We start from the raw sequence: 25,066 nt of genomic DNA on the forward strand, positions 1-25,066 counted from the left end.
ATGTGACAACAAAATTTTATGCCATTTTCTATTGCTTCTATGAAAACAGTATTATTACAGACCTTTCTTCCTAGACGACAGTTCTGACATCTGCTGTAATAAAAAGGTAACTCATCAGTAGGAGGAATATTCAGGAACAATTAGTGAGATATATTTTTAAAATATGGAAAATAAAAGAATTTGTTTATAATTTTCATAATGTGATTTAACTATTGGAATAGGTGTTTTCTCAGTTGATTTGAAGTTATGCAGTGCTAAATGTATTGTGAATAGCATCGTACACACATCAAAAAAAGTTTTGCATCACCCCTTTTCCAAGAACTCCTGAAGATATACTTTGACTGTGGAGCTTGTATCACAGACACAGTGTCTTTGACTGTTCAGAGATGTCACTAAAACTGCCCAAAGATGTAAACAACCATGCATGAGCAGTGCCTATTAGGCGGAGGGGGTCCGACAGCCGATCTGTTCCAGTCATTCCACCAGAAAGGAAGTACGCGGCTCATGTTGTCTGTAATTCAACCACGCCTAGTCTGTTGGTATCATGGTTTGATTGCATCCACATTGTTACTTTGTACCAGGAAGGGCTCTCAACAAGGGACATGTCCAGGCATCTCGGACTGAACCAAAGCAATATTGTGCGGACATGGAGAAATACAGAGAGACAGGAACTGTCAATGACATGCATCACTCAGGCCACCCAAGGGCTACTACTGCAGTGGCTGACCACTACATATTGATTATGGCTTGGAGGAACCCTGACAGCAACGCCACTATGTTGAATAACGCTTTTTGTGAAGGCACAGGACGTCATGTTATGGCACAAACTGTGCACAGTAGGCTGCATGATGCGCAACTTCACTCCCAATGTCAATGGTGAGATTCTTTGCAACAACAACACCATGCAGTGCAGTACAGATGGGCCCAAAAACATGCTGAATGGACTGCTCAGGTTTGGCATCACGTTCTCTTCACCAATGAGTGTCGCACATGTCTTCAATGAGACAATCATCAGAGACAAGTTTGGAGTCAACCCAGTCAGGCCGAATGCCTTAAACACACTGTCCAGTGAATGTAGCAAGGTGGAGGTTCCATGCTGATTTGGGGTGGCATTATGTGGGGCCGATGTACACTGCTGGTGGTCATGGATGGTGCCATAATGGCTACACGATACATGAATGCCATCCTCCGACCGATAGTGCAACCATATTGGCACCATACTGCCGAGGCATTCGTCTTCATGGACAACAATTCACATCTCCATCATGCACATCTTGCGAATTACTTCCTTCAGGATAACAACATCACTCGACTAGAGTGGCTAGCATGTTCTCCAGACATGAAACCTATCAAACATGCCAGGGTGGATGGGAAAGGGCTGTTTATGGACAATGTGACCCACCAACCTTTCTGAAGGATCTATGCTGAATCGCCATTGATGAATGGGACAATCTGGACCGACAGTGCCTTGATGAACTTGTGGACAGTATGCCACGAAGAATACAGACATGCATCAATACAAGAGGACGTGCTAGGTATTAGAGGTACCAGTGTGTATTGCAATCTGGACTGCCACTTTGGAAGGTCTCACTGTATGGTGGTACAACATGGATGTGTGGTTTTATGAGCTATAAAAAGAGCAGAAATGATGTTTATGTTGATCTCTATTACAATTTTCTGTACAGGTTCTGGAACTCTCGGAACCAAGGTGATGCAAAACTTTTTTTGATGTGTTTATAATAAACATCTACTCATGTGATAAGAAACATATTGCAATTAAATTTCGTAGAGAATATGTCTAGAAGAGGATCAGTTGTGACCAAGAGTGATGAATAGTTTAATGCATTCTATCTCTCTCAATTACTGGACATTCCACATGTGGATGTCACCAATGAAAAGTAAGGAAGTGGGAAGCCACACACAAATGATGTACAACTTCAATACAGAATTCTGAATTATTTCATTAAATGAGCCTGGCTCTGTATTTAGAACAAAAACATTGCCAAGTGTCATGTCCATCAATAAATCTTTCAGAATCCTACAAGCAGTGAATAAAATAAAATCAGTTAATGTTTGTTAATAATGATCTATCTGATCAAAAAACAAAATCATATGCCTAGTTTGTCATTTAAGTAGCTATAAAATTATTACAGAAGACAGAAAAGAGTTACAGGAAATAGTAAACAAGTATAAACAAAAATTAATTCATAACATTAATATTAGTATGGCAGATAAGGCACTAGCATAATTCTGTATGAACTATTATCTTTCTGTACTTTTATTTTCTTTAGTCTCTTTCAACCACTGATATTCAAAGCAATCTGCAAAGTACTTCCTCAAAATTAGGTCTCATTGTCAAAAAAATACATTTATAAGTATGATTTCTGTAAAAAAAGCTAGGTTTCTTCCAAAATCTACTGTCAGCAATGTTTTGTATTGAACTTCTATCTTTCTACTGCAGTTACTTCATCTTCACCTACCTTACTTTTTCTAATGTAGTCTCAGCTAATTAACATTGATAATCTAAATAATTTTTCCACTTTCAGTATTTCCATTTCTGTATTCTAAACAGCCCAACATGCAGCCTGCATATTTGATATGGACCACATCTGCTTTTTGTTCTTGTAATTTAGCCTCTATGAAGCCTTCATTATTGAAAAAGTAACTATGAAAGAATTGAAATAAAACTACTGTAAAAGAGAAAAAAATGAAATGAAATGCCGTTTGGCTATGGTGGGTGGGGGTGGGGTGGGCGGGGGGGTTAGGGTCGTGTTATATGAAATTAATTTTTCTAATACCCCACATAGGTAGTACTGCAAACATATTGGTGGTCAGTATTAAGCAAACAGCTCAATTAGTACACTCATCAAAAACAATGAACCTTAAAAAATGATTTTTGTAAAAATGATTTTGAATGGCATCACAGAGAGCATATTGGGTTTCATTTATCTGGTCACTCTGTAACTGGAATGAAGATCAAAAAGATGAGAAACTAGAAAATACAACTTTCAACACTTTACTGTTGTATCTATCACTGGTTAGGAGGTGCAGTCTAATTTATGTCCAATGGGTCCCCGAAGCTTGAACCTGATAACATGAAACCAAAGATGGCATGTATATTGCATTTGGAATAGGTATGGGTGATATTAGAAATACAGTGTTTTGGATACTCATCATAGTGGTAAGATCTATTTCCAGTTATTTCAAGAAGTAAACAACAATTTATCAATAATGTGAGGAAAATTGCTTGATGCATGATTTTGGTTATAGATAATCATATTGAAGGAATCAGTTGTACAACTTTCTCAGTGTGTTAAACAGTAAATTGTGCATTAATGTCATAACCTGCTTTGAACGAAACCTAACTACAAGAGGTATTCTCAATATAAATCAAATTCCTATGCATGGTACTGTATTTTCTTATACTTTGATACATTGGGAATTACATCGAGAGAATACCTCATCATCTGCATGACCATTTATATTCACAGATGTAAATCAAACACTAGCTGCATATTCTATGTTGTTTGATTTATGAAATTGATGTTAAAGTGATTTACTGCTCTCCATAATACTAGTATGTATTCTTTTAATGCTGTCAGTGCATTACATCTTTCCATCATATGGTATTTATGATTAGTTCTATATTTTGGTGTTTATTTGATTGTTTACCTATTACTTTTCAGTGAGTGCATGTTTAGCAAGTAGGATTAATTTCTGGTATGATATAAAACATATAATGCACTTTTCAGGGTCCATATGTTCCTTCTCCACACTGTGCCCTTTCCCTGCAGTTTAATTATGTGGGTTTCATTTAACTTTTTTAGCTATTTATCTCTCTAGTACATGTTTGTTTCTGAACTAATCTTTTAGCTGCTAAAATACAAGAAAATATTTTTACAAGGCAAAACATGCATGGTCTGTTTCAGTGTTCATAATTGATTGTATTTTCAGTATGTAGTGACTCTAGTTTCTAAGTTTACACTTTAATGACTCAATTTTTCCGTATGTTTTCACATCTCGTCACTCACCAAATAACCCACACACAGTATGTAATTTAAACAGAAATTAATCAAAGGTGAAATCAACATCTGTGATGAAGTACCTTAGTCTGGAACTAAGATCATATAAACCTATACTAAGCGAAATTGCCAAAATAATTCTCTTCATGATGATCCTCCTGGACTGTTTATAAGTCTGTCAATACAGATTTCACAATATGAGAATTTGATTAATGTTCTGTTAATGCTACTCTCTACAGCATAGAGGCATCCAATGAAGGCCAACAGTTACTAGAAACAGAACTTTTAAATAAAAACCATATTTTCTGAAGTCAGTTAAAAACGATTTTCACTACTCTATCAGTTGTCATATCAATGACATGTATTGGTATTAGGAACCCATGCACCCACACACAAACACACACACACTCACACACACACACACACACACACACACACACACACACACACACACACAACACACACACGTTTTCATACTCATGCCACATGAAAATGTATACATACAGTCTGAGGAGGTGTGGAGATGAGTGTGTAATTCTTCATGTGGATCGAAAACTAAAGGAGACCCTCTAATGCAGTCACTCAGTATAAAGGTAAACTCTATACACTCTGCATATCTGTTTCCTTCTAATTGACTAAATCAAACATAATTTTAAAAAGAAAATAAATAGAATGATATTTGGTTGCGAGTTGTCCATATGTGTGTCAAATCTGAGGAAAACACGTCTAAATTACAGATCACTATAAAATAATGTTTCTGAAATTTTGTACAAGATCATACATAATTATGATAAAAGGCTCATAACTAAATACAGTTTTTCATCCACTGTGTTACAGTCTTCCACTTACTCTCAAAACAGAGAGGTTGTTTCCTAAATATTCTTTTAAAATGCTGATTGACTCCTGAAATATTTATATCTGTCTCAGTAGCACTTCAGTACAAAATAATTCAGTTAATATTGTTCTAGATATTATTTTATACACTTCACAACTTTCATTACTATGTACACATGTTTTATATACATACACACATTTTGAACATTGCAGCAAATGCAACATATATTTACATCACAATATACTTTATGTCAAACTGTTTTGTTTTGTATGTTGTTTAGCTGACTTTCTTGATGGTGATTCAAATAAAACCAAATAATTTTCCTATTTTGCGATAAAAAGACATGGTATTTATGAAATGGGAAAGCTAGTTCTGATTATCTGTCTCAGAACTAAAGCAATTTTTTTGGAGACTTACGAATGTTTCTCATCACTATAAGACCTTTAATGTATTTCTCAGTTTTTAGTCTGGCTTTTGAGTTCTCACTGGCAATTCCAATATTAAAAAAGGATTTAAGTTGGTAGTATGTAAAAGTGCTGAGGCTTGATCCCATTTTTTTTATTTACCAACCAAATTACTTAGCTGACAGAAAAAGAAATGTGTGATATTTCTAAACAAATGGATTTTATCTCATTCTCCATGTTATTCAAACTCTGCTGTTTATAATTTAATGCTGATTATCAGCCTGCAAAAAAATCTGTCAAATATTAGTTTTAGACATCTCAAGGAAGCCTTGTAGTTATCAGTGCAAAAATATAGCTTGTAATCAAAGCAACAGTGGCCAAATTACTCAGTGACAAGTGTCTGAGTAACAAATCTATTGTTCCTCACAGAATGCACTATGAATAAATCTCATATGGATTGTTTCAACACATCCATATGTTTAGGATTATATTTAGAAACATTCAGAATAATTCTTGCAGGCCCTATGAGCCAGGTGGAATGCTAATGTTCACTGGAAAGTTTTTCATGACATATCAGTATTTACTTGAAGATTATTCATTTTTCTGGTATATTTTACTTCTTCGTAAAAAATTACTTAAATGAATATAACTGAATGGATAAAAGTTTCAAAAGGGATGAGCATTAGCCAATAGGTAACAGGATGGCAATGAGGTTTGAGGTATATCTAGGAACATGGTTACTAAAAGTAGATGCAAGAAAAGTTTCATAAATGGATGTGTGGAAAGCACAAATAATACTTTTGCAATAAGCAGAAGCTGCTGTGTTGTGTAAAGATTAGGAGTGAGAAGAGAGGTTTAAGACTGATACAGTTGTGGAGTAGCTATTAAGAGTAGTCTATGTTAGATTGAGTAATATGCTCTGCACTTGGTGGTCAGTTTTCTCTGTGAGCTCATTTTGGGAGTGATCATTCATACTGATGGATAAATGATTTGTGGTAAAACACATATAAGAACCTGCAAAGCAAATGTGGTAGGCTAGACCCATGGCATGGCTCCTTTCATAGATGACTCTGTTACAAAGTGAAATGGTGTTGACATTGTCAAGGATGTTGCACCCTCATATGGAATGATGTTAATGGGGCACCTACTTCACACTCCTTGATAACATCTTTTTGATTTGGAGCCAGTAACAAAATACTTTGTCCTTGTTCCTCCATAACCATCCACCCTATCTATTTTCTTTTGCTCTGTGAGCCATCCTCCCAGATACAAATATTCACTTGTCTCATCACTGTGTAATAACCTTTATCCATATTAATGTCAGTAATATATCAACTTCAAAAGCTGCAATCCGTTCCACACTAAAAATCTTCAGTGTACGGTGTTGTCACCCTGCAGATGGCACATTGGCACTGACGAACAATTTCTCTCCCCATTCTGTAGGCAGTGTCCAGATATTGACTGAAAGGTGAAACAGGTTTATAAACAAACAGGTGTATTCAGATCATTAGTTTATGACTTTGAAAGTTCTCTATAAATTTGTTACTGTAATGGCAAAGTGACATAGACTTCAAGATTGTTTATTGAATTAAGAATAACAGTTATTGAATAAGAATTATACGTTTATTGACAGTTTTTTGCATGATTTATCTGTGATGAAAGAATTTTTGGACCACTTTTCATAATTTAATGTTTGCTTGAGTTAACATTATACAGTTTGGTATGGTGCGTGTGAGAGAGAGAGACTGCTCAAATCACACTTTATATTAGAGTGTTTCAATATTGCAAAATGTCCTATTAAATCATACAGTGATCAGGATACTATATTTGGCATTGCTCTAGCACATGAGAATTCATTACGGTAATACAGTAATTCAATAACTTTTGGGCATCAGTGTTTTATGAAAATTGTTTGGTGCCTTAGTGTACTAATTTTTCCAAACCTATAGCAGACTGAGAGCTTTGTTTGTTGTATTGACACTACGACAACACCACAGCTTTTGTTTTACTGATTCATAACATACCAAAGGAATTTTTACAGTTTATATATCTCTTCCTGCAACAAAGACACATGTGAGTTAACAAACTGGGCCACCTTGAAGTGTACTGATTGCCTCTAGAGTGCTGCTTGTGATGTTTTTGTACTTTTATGTAACTTATAAAATAAATTTATATTAATCCAAAATGTCTCGTATGATATGTTGCATTCATTTCTACAAATAGTACCAGATTTGGTGGTTCCATGATTTTAAAGCCACTGAAACATGTATGGGCCTGAGTACAAGTTACCAAAATAAAATTTTTGTTTTTATTTTTTGTCAATGAAGTAAATTGTTTGAAAGAATCATACTTTCAACCTAAAGGCTTCCATCAGTGAAAACCCTTTTAATATGGATAACATTCACTGTGGAATTAAAAACTTTAGCAACAATATTCTTAATTTTGAATGATGTTTCTCCGCCTGGACTGATAGGGTCATCACTGAAGTGACACATTCTTATAACTTTATATCATAACTTATGTTTCACACAACCCACAAGGTGAAAAACACCAGTGTAGCAATCAGGTTCCTCAAATCCTATATATTTTCTCTCTGATAACAGAAAACATACAGATTGTTACATATTTGCATGGTGCATAACTGAAACTTAATTGTTTTAATTTACTTCAAATGTCTTTTGGTCTTGTATACGAAATATGAAAGCTGCCTTCATCCACTTGACACTGAGTAGGGAACTCAAATCATAAAATACATAATTCCATTTGTGTAGCCATGGATAACAAAGAGAAACGTACTCTAACACAGTTGTTGAAGAAAAGCTTTAAAAATAAAGAGATGATCAAAAACATCAAAATAGACTCTGTCAGCAAACATCTGTTTAATTCATCCAACCAGCACATTTAATTCCAGTTCTGACACTATACAGGGTGGTCCATTGATAGTGACCGGGCCAAATATTTCATGAAATAAGCATCAAATGAAAAAACTACAAAGAACAAAATTCATCTAGCTTGAAGAGGGAAACCAGGTGGCGCTATGGTTGGCCCACTAGATGGCACTGCCATAGGTCAAATGGATATCAACTGCATATTTTTAAATAGGAACCCCCCCAAGAAATATGAATATTTTAGTTGGACCTCTTTTTTCGCTTTGTGATAGATGGCGTTGTAATAGTCACAAATGTATAAGTACATGGTATCACGAAACATTCTGCCAGTGCGGATGGTATATGCTTCTTGATACATTACTCGTGTTAAAATGGACCATTTACCAATTGTGGAAAAGGTCGACATCATGTTGCTGTATGGCTATTGTGATCAAAATGCCCAACGGGGGCTATGTATGCTGCTCGATATCCTGGATGACATCATCCAAGTGACCAGACCATTTGCCGGACAGTTACATTATTTAAGGAAACAGGAAGTGTTCAGCAATATGTGAAACATCAACCATGATCTGCAACAAATGATGATGCCCAAGTAGGTGTTTTAGCTACTGTTGCAGCTAATCCGCTCATCAGTAGCTGACAAATTGTGTGAGAATCAGGAATCTCAAAAACATCGGTGTTAAGAATGCTACATCAACATCAATTGCACCCGTACCATGTTTCTATGTACCAAGAATTGCATGGTGATGACTTTGAATCTCGTGTACAGTTCTGCCACTGGATACAAAGAAATTATGGGACAATGACAGATTTTTTGCACACATTCTATTTAGTGACGAAATATCATTCACCAACAGTGGTATCGTAAACCGGCATAGTATGCAGCATTGGGCAGTGGAAAATCCACATTGGCTGTGATAAGTGGAACATCAGTGACCTTGGCGGGTTAGTGTATGGTGCAGCATTATGGGAGGAAGGATAATTGGCCCCCATTTTATCGATGGCAATCTAAATGGTGCAATGTATTCTGATTTCCTATGCAATGTTCTACCGATGTTACTACAAGATGTTTCACTGCCTGACAGAATGGCGATGTACTTCCAACATGATGGATGTCCGGCACATGGCTCGTGTGCAGTTGAAGCGGTATTGAGTAGCATATTTCATGACAGGTGGATTGGTCATCGAAGCACCATACCATGGCTTGCTCGTTCACCGGATCTGACGTCCCCAGATTTCTTTCTGTGGGGAAGTTGAAGGATATTTGCTATCATGATCCACTGACAATGCCTGGCAACATGTGTCAGCACATTTTCAATCCATGTGCGAACATTTCGGAAGGCGAACTACTCGCTATTGAGAGGAATGCCCTTACACGTATTGCCAAATGCATTGAGTTTGATGGACATCATTTTGAACATTTATTGCATTAATGTGGTATTTATTGGTAATCATGCTGTAACAGCATGCATTCTCAGAAATGATAAGTTCACAAAGGTATATGTATCACATTGGAACAACTGAAATAAAATGTTCAAATGTACCTGCGTTCTGTATTTTAATTAAAAGAAAAATACTTGTTACCAACTGTTCATCTAAAATTGTGAGCCATATGTTTGTGACTATTACAGCACCATCTATCACAAAGCAAAAAAAGTGGTCCAACTAAAACATTCATATTTCTTTACGTACTACACAAATATGTAATAAAAAATGGGGGTTCCTATTTAAAAAAACACGGTTGATATCTATTTGACCTATGGCAGTGCCATCTAACAGACCAAGCATAGTGCCATCTGGTTTCCCCCTTCAGGCTAGACAAGTTTTGTTCTTTGTAGTTTTTTAATTTGATGCTTATTTCGTGAGATATTTGGCCCGGTCACTATCAATTAACCACCCAGTATATATGCTGCAATATGTTATAATAGAAATGAGTAACTACAAAAGCAGCCATTTCATATATCAGCTCTGCTGCAGTTAGGTCACAGCTTTCAATAAAGGCACGGCCACTATCTAATCAGCCACCCACAGAAATAAGCTTTGCCAAACTGTGCATTCTTCATGAAGTAGAGTGAAGGTGAACCTACAATATTGCATCAAGTAACACCTCATTTTAATTCTGTATTCTGTTTTGATTCATTGTAATAAAGTGCAATATGATGTCATAAATTGTCTTGTGATACGGTTATTTATACTGAATTAAATGTAGCATGTAAACTTGATTTATTGAACATGAAGTTCCATGAAGCACCACAAGTCTCAATAGAATTCCTGACTGGTGAGTTGTGGGTATACTCAACTTGATGCAAATTCATACTGCATACTTAAAACCCCTCCTGCAGTGGGCATGTGTGATGGATAAATCAATTGTGATCCTGAAACATTTCTTCATTGTTTGGGAAATGTTCACTGGCCTCTAGAAGAATGTGATTGCAGAAATTGAAACTTTTCACATTTTTCATTGCAACATTCCTTGACATAACTCTTCAGGCTTTCCCGGTGATCTAATGACATCTTGGGTTGTCAGGTGTTCTGCCGGATATCAGCATCGTACTTGCACGATATTTCAATCACGTAGCTCGTGGCCTTCATCAGGTGCGACCTGAGACTGTCTCAGGTTGCACCTGATGAAGGCCACAGGCTATGTGACCGAAATATCGTGCAAGTACGACGCTGATATCCGGCAGAACACCCGACAACCCAAGATGTCATTCCTTGACATGTTCTGTGAACAAGACATTGTCACAAATACAAGTTTACCTGTAATGAAACCTTAAGTAAAAATTATTAACTATTAATTCCTGAGAGCTATGTCACAAAATAAATGTAAGCAGCAACCAACAGTTTCTGACAGCTGAATAATATGTTTCAGAAGAACATGAAACATAATTTAATAACACCAAAATTACTGGATAGCATTCTTGCTTGGCAGTGTATGGAGTATAATTTAATTTGCTTAATTTTTGGTAATCAGTGTGTGTGTATCATTTTTATTTTCTCAAACATGACACATGATTAAATTTGGAAAACTCACATCATGCAAAACAAAATGAACACACAGTCACAGAAATCATAAATCGTTGATAAGTGTCCAGCACTCAGCTTTACAGGTGCTGCAGTAAGCAGAGAGATCTGCAACATACTCAGAAGGTGATTGTAAGACTGCAAATGAGCAGAAGTTCAACAAAAGTTGTCACTCAATTTGATAGAAAAACCCTGCAAAGGTCCTATAGAGTTATCAATCATGTTCTAGTCACGTATGAAGTAGATCATTCAGCAAGAGCATTTGTGCTGTTGAGTTTTGATGAAACTGACTCTTAAGTAAAGAACGCTATTTCAAATCCTAATTTACTGAATACTTGCTCTGGTGAAGACCATATTATGTTTCTTCCATTCAGGAATTAGAGAGATGTAAATTTAGAAAGTGTAGCATCATCCCTGCATGTAATAAAATCACCTAAAACCAATCAATAAAAGCTATGTAATCAGCTGATGTTGATGTTGTGTCAGTTTCTACAGTGAATTTGCAGCACAGCAGGCCTCATTTCTGTCCATCATTTACAGCAAATTATTCAAGCTGAAAGGTGTATTACATGATTAGAAACAGATTTCCTTTCTCCAATTTTCAAGAAAAGTATTAGAACTAATTTGCTGATCTACAAAGCTACAGAAAAAGAAATCATCACAAGTTGTGTAGAATTATTTATCATGGTTTCTATGATAATTTTCCTTGGGCGTAACTCGTTCCTGTCTTTGAAGTTAGCATGGATTGCAGAAACAAAAATTAGTGAAAATTAACTAATTCTATTTATTCATAAGATTCATGCTGCTTGCAAGTTTCTTGCCTTTTTTAAGATTTTTGAAACAGTTGGAGACTATTTGATTGTTTGTTCTGCCTTGTTACTGAATTAATGGCTCCCTGTTGTATAGAACCCACAAAACATTGGGCATGCCTTATACATGTGTAATAGGATAACTGGTAATGGCAAAGTATATAAGTGAATTATTCAACTATGTCAGCAGCTCTTTTAATAGTCTTTGTAGCTAATGATGTTATTTATAAAGGATTTCATTTTTGTAATAACTTTTGCAACATTTGCGAAATATTGGTTTTCATATTGTGACTGGACAATTTCTTCCATCAAAAGGAAATGTAAAGTAATGCACATTAGTACATGAAAGTTGCTTGTATAAATGGTGTTTCAGTAATAATTAATAGGAAATATCATTTATATCATTCAAATACCTCTACATGATAACATTGTGTTATTTAAAGCTGAATTATCATGTGGCTCTTAGAGTGAGAATAGCAAATGTGGTTCATTGTTACATTTATGAGGGGATGTAGCTCTCTGTCAAGCAAAAAGTCTACAAGACAATTGTTGTCATCCATCCTCAAGCATTTTTGATGGACCCATATTGGCCATCAATGTCTGAAGGAACTGAAAAAGCTTGGACAGGAGCTGCACATTATTTGATGGATTTATTTTGCCACTAAAAGTATATTGTAGTGGTGTAAAGTGAACACCAATGAGTTTCTTCACTAGAAAGGCACCAAACAACAACTGCAAAGACCACTGCAGCAAAAGTAAAGTTTAGGACTTGTTCAAGCATTCATTATCCCTGCATAGCAAGTGTAATTGAAATATGAAGGGAAATCTGCATAGTTTTAATGTTGGAGTTGATTTATTATTTTTATCTTGCAGAGCTGTCTACCATAGAAGTCTCCTTCTGTTCTATTCACATCAGTGGCCATTATGTACTCAGTCTTTTCAACATTCATTTGGACTGTATGATAGAAGTTGTCCATATCTCAAACTTCACTGCTCTTATTATACATTCACATCTTATTCAGACTATTCACAGCTACAGATTACTCAATTTCCACTACTAAAAGAAATGGAGAAGGTTAAACGAAGGCCACTACTTGTCTCTCATGTCATCAGTTAGTGATAAAATATATTCTAAATTTTTGTGATTAAGTATTCTACTGTTTCCTCGGCATTTGTCCTACCACAACAGATTATTCTGATTTTACTGCCTGATCCCCCCCTTGTTGCCATGATCATGAGTTACCCTAAAGGAGAAAAATCTTTTGTAACAACTATTTGTGAATTGTGTGAACTTTTTCAGTGGTTAAATTTCTGAAATGTATATTGAAAAAGGCCCATCAGTCTGTTAATGAATGTGTGAAACCACCTAAAAACAATTCCCAAGACTGACTAGTGTATACTTCTGCTAGACCAATATTTTTAAATTCCACACAGATTTGATCTGTGTCTGTCTCACTATCTCTGTCTTTTAACATGTCACTCCTCTTCCTTCTTCTAACTTTTGCTGTATCTTCTATTCAGTCTCAGCAACACTACTTCATTTTTCCAAATTGATGTTTTGTCTTCCATAACTCATGCCTTGTACTACCTGTCTCCTCCTCCCTAAAAAATCATATTTTTCTCTTCGATTTTCTTACATTTTACTCTATTGTTTCTTCTATCTTACTTCAATTCTCATTTGCTCAATAACACATCAGGCTTGGTCACTCTTCTTTGGTTAATTCCCCGTGCCCTTCAAAAATTTTAATCAGCTGCACCATTTATTTTTATCCTGCACCTGTATCTTTCCCTCTTTCATTATTAAACCAACTCACTGATTTCTGAGATTTGTACATTTACCACTCCTCCTCCTTTTACCATGGTGACAAAATAAATAACCTAGCTCTGATAAAACAGAATTAAATTCAGCAAGATCAGTGTTCTGTTTATTCTAGGCTAATCTATGATTCAAGCAGATAAACAATTTTATCCACCTTCAGTATATTTCCTTAGCTTTCATTTTCTTATGCTAATCACTTGTATTAAATGTCTACAATGTTTCTACTGGTCCACACATTGTATGTAGTACTTATACGCAATGAAATTGAATTTTAAAATACAAAATTTGTAATTTTTGTATGATCAGTAATGTGACAAATTTGGAAGTTATCACTTATTATAGATTAATGATTGTTTTTAATTAATTTTCTGTGCATATAGGTTCTCCAATGGATATTGACAGTGAAAATAATGTGTCATCAGAAGTAGCATCAACATGCAGTGCATCTCACTTGGAGTTCCCTGTCCCTGAGAGACTACTCCCAGTTGGTCCAAAACAGAAGGACCTTTCATCACTTGTGGAACATGTAAAACACGCGTTAAGTATTGTCTCAGGTACACAACATTCTGTTCCAGCTGTTGTCATTCCCAACATTAAATGTCAAGTGCATATTATGGGTGACTTCTGTGTAATATCATATGAATGTACCTTCCCCACTTGAGTTGTGAGATTATACTGTCATTGTTGTTAATACCTGTAAGTCTATGAGAATTCATGTTACTATTCTTCATTCTCCTTGTCACAGTTTCACCACAAAACAAAAAATATGACAAATTTAATGTTATTAAATGATAATGAATAAACTATACAATGAATGTAATGACAAATATTTCCATCATGATTGCTTCATTCGAGACATTACATAAAATAAAGAGATTAGGATTGTCATAGCTCTCAGGTCTAATTTATGATTTTTCTGAGTAATTGCTTTAAAAATGATAGAACATGTAGGTTCCAGAACTTCTACAACTTCCAAATAAATATTACAGCACAGAACTAATTTATTAATTATATCACTGGTACCAATCACTTGCTTGTTAACCTACCATAAAGTGTTTGTCAGTCTAACAGAACTTTCATTTCGCAATTACTTTCTCTCATTTTTATATAATTTCCAAATCAAATTTTATCAAATGTTGTCCATAGGGCTATAAAATCAATGACATTGTTAGTGTACTCAAATATTTTTTGTCTGTTTGGGACAGACTAATTTTTTAACCTTATTTGTTCCATGCAGTTTATGTCCTTTGGATTTTCCCACTGTTTCATTGCCGGCTTATCTTTATTCAAGGTCTCTACAATGTTTATTCATTACAGCTTATTGATCAAGTATGGATAATGCTAGATGCAATTCATCTACTCATTAGTTGCAACCTGTGTAATAGCTTATTGGTGAACAGTGTCAAACCGAACAACATTTTGAGAGTGGTGCATTCAGTTTAAGCCTGGTGGAAGATAAATTTTACTTTCATGTCAGTCCTTTCAGTGATGGCCACAAAAGGGAAACAAATGGTTGTAATGGTAAATTATATGAACATAAGGTGAAGAGACAAGATCCATATATTAACATCCATTGATACTGCTTTATGAAATGGTAGATTAAAACTGTGTTTTGGACTGGAAATCAAAGCTGGAACCTTGAAGCTAACTTTTGGGTTTGAGTCCCATTACAGCATACAGTATTAATCTCCCATGAAGTTCCAAAACACCACACATGCTTCTGCAGAGTAAAAGATTCCTGAAACTTCCTGGCAGATTAAAACTGTGCGCCGGGCTGAGACTCGAAATCGGGACCTTTGCCTTTCGCGGGCAAGTGCTCTACCAACTGAGCTACCCAAGCACGACTCATGCCCCGTCCTCACAGCTTTACTTTTGCCAGTACCTCATCTCCTACCTTCCAAACTTTACAGAAGCTCTCCTGCGAACCTTGCAGAACTAGCACTCCTGAAAGAAAGAATATTGCAGAGACATGGCTTAGCCACAGCCTGGGGGATTTTTCCAGAATGAGATTTTCACTCTGCACTGGAGTGTGCACTGATATGAAACTTCCTGGCAGATTAAAACTGAGTGCCGGGCCAAGACTCGAACTCAGGACCTATGCCTTTCGCGGGCACTCCACTGCAGAGTGAAAATCTCATTCTGGAAACATCCCCCAGGCTGTGGCTAAGCCATGTCTTCACAATATCCTTTCTTTCAGGAGTTCTAGTTCTGCAAGGTTTGCAGGAGAGCTTCTGTAAAGTTTGGAAGGTAGGTGATGAGGTACTGGCAGAAGTAAATCTGTGAGGACGGGGCCTGAGTCATGCTTGGGTAGCTCAGTTGGTAGAGCACTTGCCCGCGAAAGGCAAAGGTCCTGAGTTCAAGTCTCGGCCCAGCACACAGTTTTAATATGCCAGGAAGTTTCATATCAGTGTGCACTCCGCTGCAGAGTGGTAAATGATTCCTCCTGGTGCTATAGCATGTAAAAAGAGGATATTATTTAATCTTGCATGTGATTCCAAAATTATGTGATACCTATAGTCTTGGATACAAATTTGTAATTCCTACCTTCAGAAATGAGACTGACTGTTTATAACCATTGAACCAAAGCCTTACACTCGTATCCTGGCCTGATGAATTTAAATGCCTGCCAGAATGCATCGACCTAGACCACAGCCTCTAGGTGGCACTCCTAAAATTTGCAACCACTGCTGTCACTATTTCAGTACTATGCATGGGCCACACTCCCCGAGCCAGCATATTGGCACTCACAGCCATACTATAAAGGTGACAGTGCAGGGGCCTGGACTCAAGACATGTTCTGACTGCATTCTTGTACTGTTCATTCTACTCATCATTGTTTGGTTCGTGGTGTTGCTACATCTAGGCTCTCAACTCGATTTGCTCTCTGGAATTGTTATCCTGCCATGATGTATTCATTGTCCATCCCTCACTGTAGTCTTTTGGTGGTTATGGTGACTCACTGTTGATGCCCTTAGCCAGTTGGCCCGTGTCTCCTGGGCTTGTTCAATTCCAGTTACTACTGTATAATTGGCAACAAGGGAAAAGGTTATCAGTGTCTTACAACCACAAAACTCATGCAAGTTGTGAAACAGCAACAGTTGCTCCTACGGCAGTTCCAGCAGCAGTTGCAACAGCAAATTGTATTGTTACAACAGGAAATTCAGCTTTTGTCAGAATTCTTGCATGTTCAGGATTTATACCCCATCCAGGCTGTGGTTGCTTCCCAGTTGGAGCCCCACCAACCCATGTTTCTGCCATTTAATGACATCAAAGAAGTTTGGGACATGTATTTGCAATTGTTGAAACAGCACATTGCTGCTTTTTGTGTTCCCAATGATACTCTCCAACAGTCATTCATCCTTTCTTGGCCTTCCATAGAGACATTTTTCTTACTAAATAAGTTGGCTCTTCTCTCAAATCCAGTTGTACTCACGTTAGAGGAGATGTGTTCATTGCTGTTGAATTATTAATCACAGTGATTCCATGAGGTCATATTGTGCCTCGAGTTCCATCAATATTCCAAGCAATTTGGTCTTTCATATGGGTCTTGGGTGAAGTATTTGCAAGGACTGAGTCAGCATTGTGATTCCTTGATTCAAGACATGGTGGTCCAATTGGCCATAGTCCAGAAGCATGCACTGCGGCCCTGAAGCTGGACTTCTTCATTGGATGACATTTTTAAAATATGTGCACTCATACGACATCACATAAGCAGCAAATGAATGCCTTATGGCTTGTCCCCATGTAGCAGTGGGTCAACTGCCACCAGCGGGGTGGAATTCCTGTAAATCCTCTCCCACTGACAGCATCATGATTTGTCACTTTTAGACCTGTCAGTGGCCTTTGAGCAACCTGTCATGCCACTTTGGCATAAGCACCAAGATCTCTCATTTTGTTCTGATTGTTTCACACCTCACAAGCATGTATACTGTCCAGATTACTGGGCTTACTGCACCCATTGTGGAAAAGATGGGCATCTCCAAACTGTCAGGCGTCAAGCATTGGGACAGTCAAACCTCACTCCACAGTTGCATCAAGGGACGGTGCACGACTCCAGGCTGTTGCTACCCAGGGCACTAATCCCACCACCAAGTTGTTTACTGATCTCATGATTGCACATCAGGATGTTCATTTCCCAGTAGAATTAGGTGCAACAATTTCCCTGATGAATCTCCCAGCATAATCTGATCTGAGTTACCCAGCATTGGTCCCACCCTCCCACAAGTTGGTTGCAAATGGCGACAGATCAATTCCCCTCAAGGTACAATTAACAACTACAACAGCATACAAGAGGGTTACACACCCAATAACACTGTTTGTTATCAATAGTCACTCTCCTGGCAAGATTTTCAGCTTGGATGCTTTCTCACTATTTGGTTTCTCAATCACTGTCAAAGTTCAGGTTGTCTCGGACACAGTCCCCTTCCAGGAACTTGATGACCCTTGTGCCTTTTTCTTGCCTCTGTTCGAACTTTGCCTGGGGTGCACCATTAATTTTGTGGTACATAGTTCTGTATGTCCAGATGCAGTGTCCCATTTCTGTTCGGCACATTCACTTCTGGTCTCCCTGCAGACAAATGGTTCAAATGGCTCTGAGCACTATGAGACTTAACATCTGATGTCATCAGTCCCCTAGAACTTAGAACTACTTAAACCTAACTAACCTAAGGACATCACACACATCCATGCCCAGGGCAGGATTCGAACCTGCGACTGTAGCGGTCACGCGGTTCCAGACTGTAGTGCCTAGAACCGCTCGGCCACCCTGGCCAGCCTCCCTGCAGACAGCTGTTAAGCTCAAACTAGATTGTGTTCATGAAGCTTTGGTAATTGAACCTGTCAGAATTAGTGCTTGGGCCACACCCCTGTGATGGTTAAGAAATCAAATTGCTCCCTCTGTCTCTGTGGAGATTTTGAGTAAACAATCAATGATCAGGCACATGTGGAAACCTACCTCATACCATATCTGGAGAATCTCGTCCCAAAGCTTGTTGTTAGTGAATATTTTTCTATGGTAGTCCTTGCCAGTGCTTATTTACATGTCCCACTAGATGAGGAATCACAATTCATTATGGTCATCATTACACCCTTTTTTTGTACAAATACAAATATTTGCCCTTCAGGATCTCTTCTCCTTTGGCAATCATCCAGAGATACCTAGAACAGTGAACTATGTCCATCCCAGCTTTTAACAATTACCTAGATGACTTAATTATTATGGGTGCTATGTGCTAGGACCACCTGTGCAACCTCTGCAGCACCTGCACTACATCACATGATGCAGGGCTCAAGTGCCACCAACACAAATGCCAGTTTTTCCAGGAGCAAGTGGAATACCTTGGACAATTGCTCTATGAAGACAAGATTCAGCTCACTAACCAAAATTTCTTGACTATTGACTCTCTGTGACATTGCCAAAACCTTGCAGGCCTTTTCAGGCAAAGTGAATTATTATTCTAAGTTCCTCCCACAAGCAGCGTAACTTTATATCAGAAACTTGCCTACATACATTTGTTTATAGCCCTAATTCTTGTAACGTTTTTGGAGAATCAAAGTTAAAGTATCTCGTTTAATTGTCCTTTTTTCATTCCATCGAGTTAAATATATAATAAATAGCGTATACCTTCGTTGTTTTAATACAGATCTCAGAAAAACAGCGGAATTTTAAATCAGAAACTTGCTTATATACATTTGTGAATAGGCTTAATTCTTGTAACGTCTTTTTTGATTTTCGGTAATTTAATTGATTTATTCTAGCTAAAGTATTATTTTTGCCATGAGTGAGAAGTGCCTGACTTGCCATAGAATTGTTAGTTCCGGGGTTTGGTGTGATGGATGCAGAAGTTTTTTTCACTGGGGGGACTGCAGTGGCATGGGTGTTGGGAAAGTGGATCAGGCTCATCAGTGGTTATGTAGGATTTGCAGCAGAGATAGGAAGATAGTGGAACAGGAGGGGAAAATTGCTGCCCTTCAGGCTGAGCTAGATCAGGCTAGGGAAGATCTGGACAGGTTAAGGAGGGAGAAGGGCAAAGAGAGGTGGGAAGTGGCAACAGGTAGCAGAAGGAACAGGCCTAGAACTAAGTCTGACAGTTTTGTGGTGAATGTCAAAAATAAGTTTGACCTGTTGCTTCAGTTACAAACTGATGAGCCTCAAGCAGAGGTAGGTGTAGACAGGACACAACAAACTTTCAATAGGAAATTGAAAAAGAATGTAGGAAAGTCATCGAAAAGGAAGAAAGTTTTGTTGTTAGGCAGTTCTCATGCCAGAGGTGTAGGCCAACTTCTGCAGGAGGAATTAGGACCAGAATACCAGGTCACAAATTTTTTCAAACCAAGTGCTAGTCTGGATCAGGTGACAGAGGATTTAGGTTCACTCTGTAAAGGATTTACCAGGGAAGACACCGTGGTTATTGTGGGAGGGCCAGGGAACAGCATCGACAGAGATCCTGGGTACAGTATAGAGTGTGACCTGGTAAAGATTGCGTCGGCATCGAGACACACCAATGTTGAATTTGTATCTGTCCTGAGACGCCATGACCGGCCTCATTTGAACTCTTCTGTTGGGAGAGTTAATTTGGAGTTGGAACGGCTGCTTGGGTCGGGTGCGGGGGCTCATATTGGTGTGGTTCCTGTTGATTATCTCAGTAGGTGGGACTATACCAGGCACGGCCTACATCTCAACAGGAAAGGGAAGGGGAAACTGGCTGGGGTAATAGCAGGAAATTTAAGGGGGGAGGCACTGCCATGAATGGTAAAATACCAGTGGTTACAGGTGTTGGAGCAGCACCTTTTTTAGGATAGGTAAGACAGAAAGATGTCAAGTTCTACGAGAGGTCAGGATTGAAACAAATCTTCAGTTTAGGAAAGAAATTAAAGAGCACAATTCTAGCACATTGGATCACCAATCACAGCTACCAATTATAAATTTTCACCAATTACCAGAAATTTTATCTCCACCAAGTTGTATCTCAGTCCTAGGTAATTGCATTGATGAATTAAAGTCACCCAACCCAGTTGACATAATCTGCCTCTCTGAACACCATGTGACCACTGGTATAGGAACTAGGCCTAAGCACAATGAGAAACTCAGACAGGAGAGTACTGCAAATGTCAGAATAAGGAAAGGTTCTCATAAAAGTATAATTAAAAATAATGTAAGTATATTTCATCAAAATATTGGGAGTTTAAAGAATAAAGTAGATGAGCTTCTGGTTTGTTTAGAAGATTTAGAAGCTGAGAATGAAATAGATATACTATGCCTGTCTGAGCATCACATTGTTACTGATATGGATAAGGTAAATGTAAGTGGTTATAAGCTCTCTGCACATGTAATGAGAGAAAATATGGAGAAAGGAGGAGTTGCCATATATGTCAAAAGTTATCATTGTGCAAAAAGTATAGAAACAAAAAAGTTTTGTGTAGAGAAATATATAGAAGCATGTGCCTGTGAGCTTAAATTAAATAAAGGCACATTTATAATTGTAACTGTATATAGGTCCCCATCAGGAAATTTTCATCTATTTCTGAAAAATTTGGAGTCCTTGTTGTGCTATCTGTCAGACAGGGGGAAACAAATTATTATTTGTGGGGACTTCAATGTAGATTCTCTGAAAGAGGGTAATAGGAAAAATGACCTTGAAGTATTACTCGGTTCTTTCAATTTGACACCCGTTATTGATTTTCCTACTCGGGTGGTAAAGGATAGCAGCTCACTGATAGATAACTTCTTTATAGACCAAGATATGTTTAACCAGATAAATGCTCAGCCTGTTGAGAATGGTCTCTCTGATCATGGTGCACAGCTAGTTACAATATATGACATAGCTCCATTCAGCAGTACTAAACAGTCCTCCAAAGTAGTACGTTCAGTCAATGATTTAACAATTGCAAATTTCAGGGAAAGCCTACAGCAGTTAGACTGGGATGAGGTGTACCGTGAACCTGATGCCAATTTTAAATGTAATTTATTTCATGACATTTTTGTAAATGCATTTGAAAACTGCTTCCCCAAGAAAATACTAGGAGAAAGGACGATCTTCACTATTCAAGATTAAATCTAACTTTGGCACAGAAAGGGGTGAATTATACTGGCACTAAAGTCTTTGGTCACTTACCAAATAGTATCAAAAGTCTGACAGATAACCAACAAGTATTTAAGAAGAAATTAAAAGAATTTCTGAATGACAACTCCTTCTACTCCATAGAGGAATTTTTAGATATAAATTAAGAAAAAAAAGAAAAAAAAAACAAAAATATTAAAAAAATAAAAAAATAAAAATAAAAAATAAAGAAAAACAAAAAAACACAAAAAAAAATAAAGTTGTTATATCAACTTAAGTATGTCGTTAAATTAACCAAATTATGTCATGTATTGGAAAATTCGACTCATTCCACATCATTACGAAATATCGTATTCATGATCCATGGACCTAGTATTAATCTAATCTAATCTAATCTAATCTAATTATGTACCCACTTAGCCAGTTACAGAAGAAGGGCATTCAGTTCTGGTGGTGCCTGTGAGCATGCTTTCATGCAACTGAAGTGCCTGCTACACTCAGTGCCTTGCCTTATGCACTTTTCTCCATCACATCCCCTTGTTTTGGCTATTGTCACTTCTACCTATGCCATTGGTGCAGTGCTGATGTACCGTAATGATGATGGTACTGAGCAATTTATCACCTACGTTTCAAAGACACTGACACCCACTCAAAGAAACTACTCACAGGCTTTTGTGATCATCATTAAAAAATTCCTTTGTACCTTTTTGGGACCAAGTTTTCCCTCATTACTGCAACAGACCTTTGACAGCATTCGTTGGGCCCCACTCTCAGCTTCCAGAGCAGACAGCTCAAAGGTTCCAGCACTGGACTCTTTCCCTTAGTTCTTATAATTACACCATTAAGTACAAACCAGGTGTGAAACACAAAAACGCAAGTGCAGTCTCTCATCTACTCTCAGAACCAGATCCACCTTTTGACCAACATGAGATCTCCTGTTTCCACATTGACACATAACAACAGTGCACCTTAGACAGGTTTCCTATTGCCGCTACTCACATAACCACTGACATTTCCCATGACCCTTTCTTATAGCGTGTCACACACTGTGTTCTGCTTGAGTGAGCCACTTACTTTTCAAAATTAACTGATCCAGAACTCTGGGCCTAGGCTCACCTCTTCCATTATATGTCTCTTGTCCCCAGTGTTCTCCTGCTAGATGCACCATGTTGTCATCCCAACTAACTTATGCTCTCATGTCCAGGATCTCCTTCATTATGGATACTGGGGTATGTCATGGATGGAACCCCTTGCTAGACAACATGCCTACTGACCAGGACTGAACAAAGACATGGAAGGCATGGTGTGCAGCTGTTGTGCCCGTGCCCAACATCAGACTGCTCCACCTCTGTCTCTCAACCCCTGGTCCTGTCCCCATTGCCCCTGGGATCACATTCATCTGGACTTCATTGATTCCACTTTGGGCTTTATGTGACTCATTTTTGGGGATGCTTACTCCAACTACCCGTATGTGGTTAGCATGGCGTCCACCTCTACAACTGCTATATTCAATGCACTTATCCAGATTTTCACCACTGAAGGGCTTTCCCACACCCTCAATTCAGACAATGGACCCCAGTTCACAGTGATTGTCTTTGAACAGCTCTGCAAAACCAGTGGCATCAAACATATGTTTAGTCCACATTTCCACCCATCCTGCAGTGGTGTAGTGGAGCAGGTGGCATGAATGTTTAAATAACAAATGTTGAAAACAGTGGACACATCAAACTCACCAGTGGCTTGCACAGTGCTCCTGAACACCTTGGGGCCCACATCTGTACCTGACCGCAGCCCAGTGAAACTACTCCATGGGTGACAGCCACATACTCTCCTCCATCTTCTGATACCACAACCCTTGGAAACCCAGTCCAACATGCTGGACAGTACCCTGTCGGTTCAAAGGTCTGGGCAAATTCACGTGGAACAAACTCTATGTGGATGCTGCCTACTGTGGTGGCCATCTGTGGGTGACACCTTATGACAGTTGACATGTCGAGGAGATAGGAGTATCAGCACACCAACCAACTCTGTCCCCACCTACTGACTGCACCAGCATCAGTAGGTCACATGAATTTGGAGTGCCTGCCCTTGCCAGTCTCTCAACAACATGGGTATGATTTTCACTCCAAGGCTCTGTCAGTGGTTCCTGTGCAGGTAGAGACCTCACCGCAGCATCTGTCCATTCAACAGTCATTTCCCACACCACTGTTCCCCATCACATTGTTCAACATCCTGGTTTCCTTATCCCTGCTGGCAGAACACCAACCATGCCACTGGTGAACCTTCTGAAACATTTTCGAGTGTGCTTCAGGCCCTAAACACAAATTTTGGGGAGGAGGGATTGGTATCCCAGCTGGACAAATTTGGAAGCCTAGCAGAACACATGGATCTAGATGACAGGCAGTGTTCCTCAAATTTGCAGACACTACTGTCACTGCCTCAATACTGCACATGGGCCACACACCCCCTGCACCAGACTATCGGTGCTCACAACCCTGCTGTAAAGCTAGAAGCACAGGGGCCATGACCTATCGGGTCTCACACTTGTATCGTTCATTGTACTCATTGTTGTTTGGTTCCTTATATTGCTATGTCTAGGCTCTCAACTTGGTTGACTCTCTGTACTTGTTATTCTGTCATATGTTGCTGTTTTTGTCTTACCGTGGGTTTCAGCTACTCACCATCGATGTCCATCACCAGTCAGCCAATGTCTCCTGGTGTTGTCTGATTCCAGTTACTATATACATATACAGCAACCATGTTATAGAGAATATATACATTTTATGCAGAACTTCACCTACCTGACAGTTTTTTATTTATTACATATTATGTCAAATTATACGTATTCATTTTATTGGGCAATTATGTTTCTGCTTCATGAAAACTGATAACAGTTAGGAAATATTATTGAAGTAAATATACTCTATTTATTGTTCATTTATTTAACTCACTCCAATCATTCATTTTTTACAAAGTGAAGTCCATAATTGCCACATTGTGTAAGCACATGGAGACAGAAAGAATGTTTGTTTGTGTGTGGGGAGGGGGCTGGTCACATTTTTTAAGTATATGTAAATTTTGACACTTAACAATTTACTAAAAAAACATCATCTCAATTAATCTGGGACCGATATGGCATAGAAATGCTCTGCGTTACTGATATTTTGTCACATATAAAATCATGAGCAATCAAATTAGACACAAC

General features: G+C 38.1%; 1 protein-coding gene across 1 annotated transcript in view; it reads left to right on the forward strand.

The window, feature by feature from the left end:
• LOC124554918 (protein unc-79 homolog) overlaps nt 1–25,066 on the forward strand; it is an 859,177-nt gene that overhangs the window by 529,952 nt on the left and 304,159 nt on the right. Inside the window, exon 35 of the mRNA XM_047128608.1 lies at nt 14,182–14,355. Coding sequence (XP_046984564.1) covers nt 14,182–14,355 — 174 coding nt within the window. The remainder of the gene's footprint in view (nt 1–14,181; nt 14,356–25,066) is intronic.

This window comes from Schistocerca americana, chromosome X (genome assembly GCF_021461395.2).
Source record: "Schistocerca americana isolate TAMUIC-IGC-003095 chromosome X, iqSchAmer2.1, whole genome shotgun sequence".
NCBI lineage: Eukaryota > Metazoa > Arthropoda > Insecta > Orthoptera > Acrididae > Schistocerca > Schistocerca americana.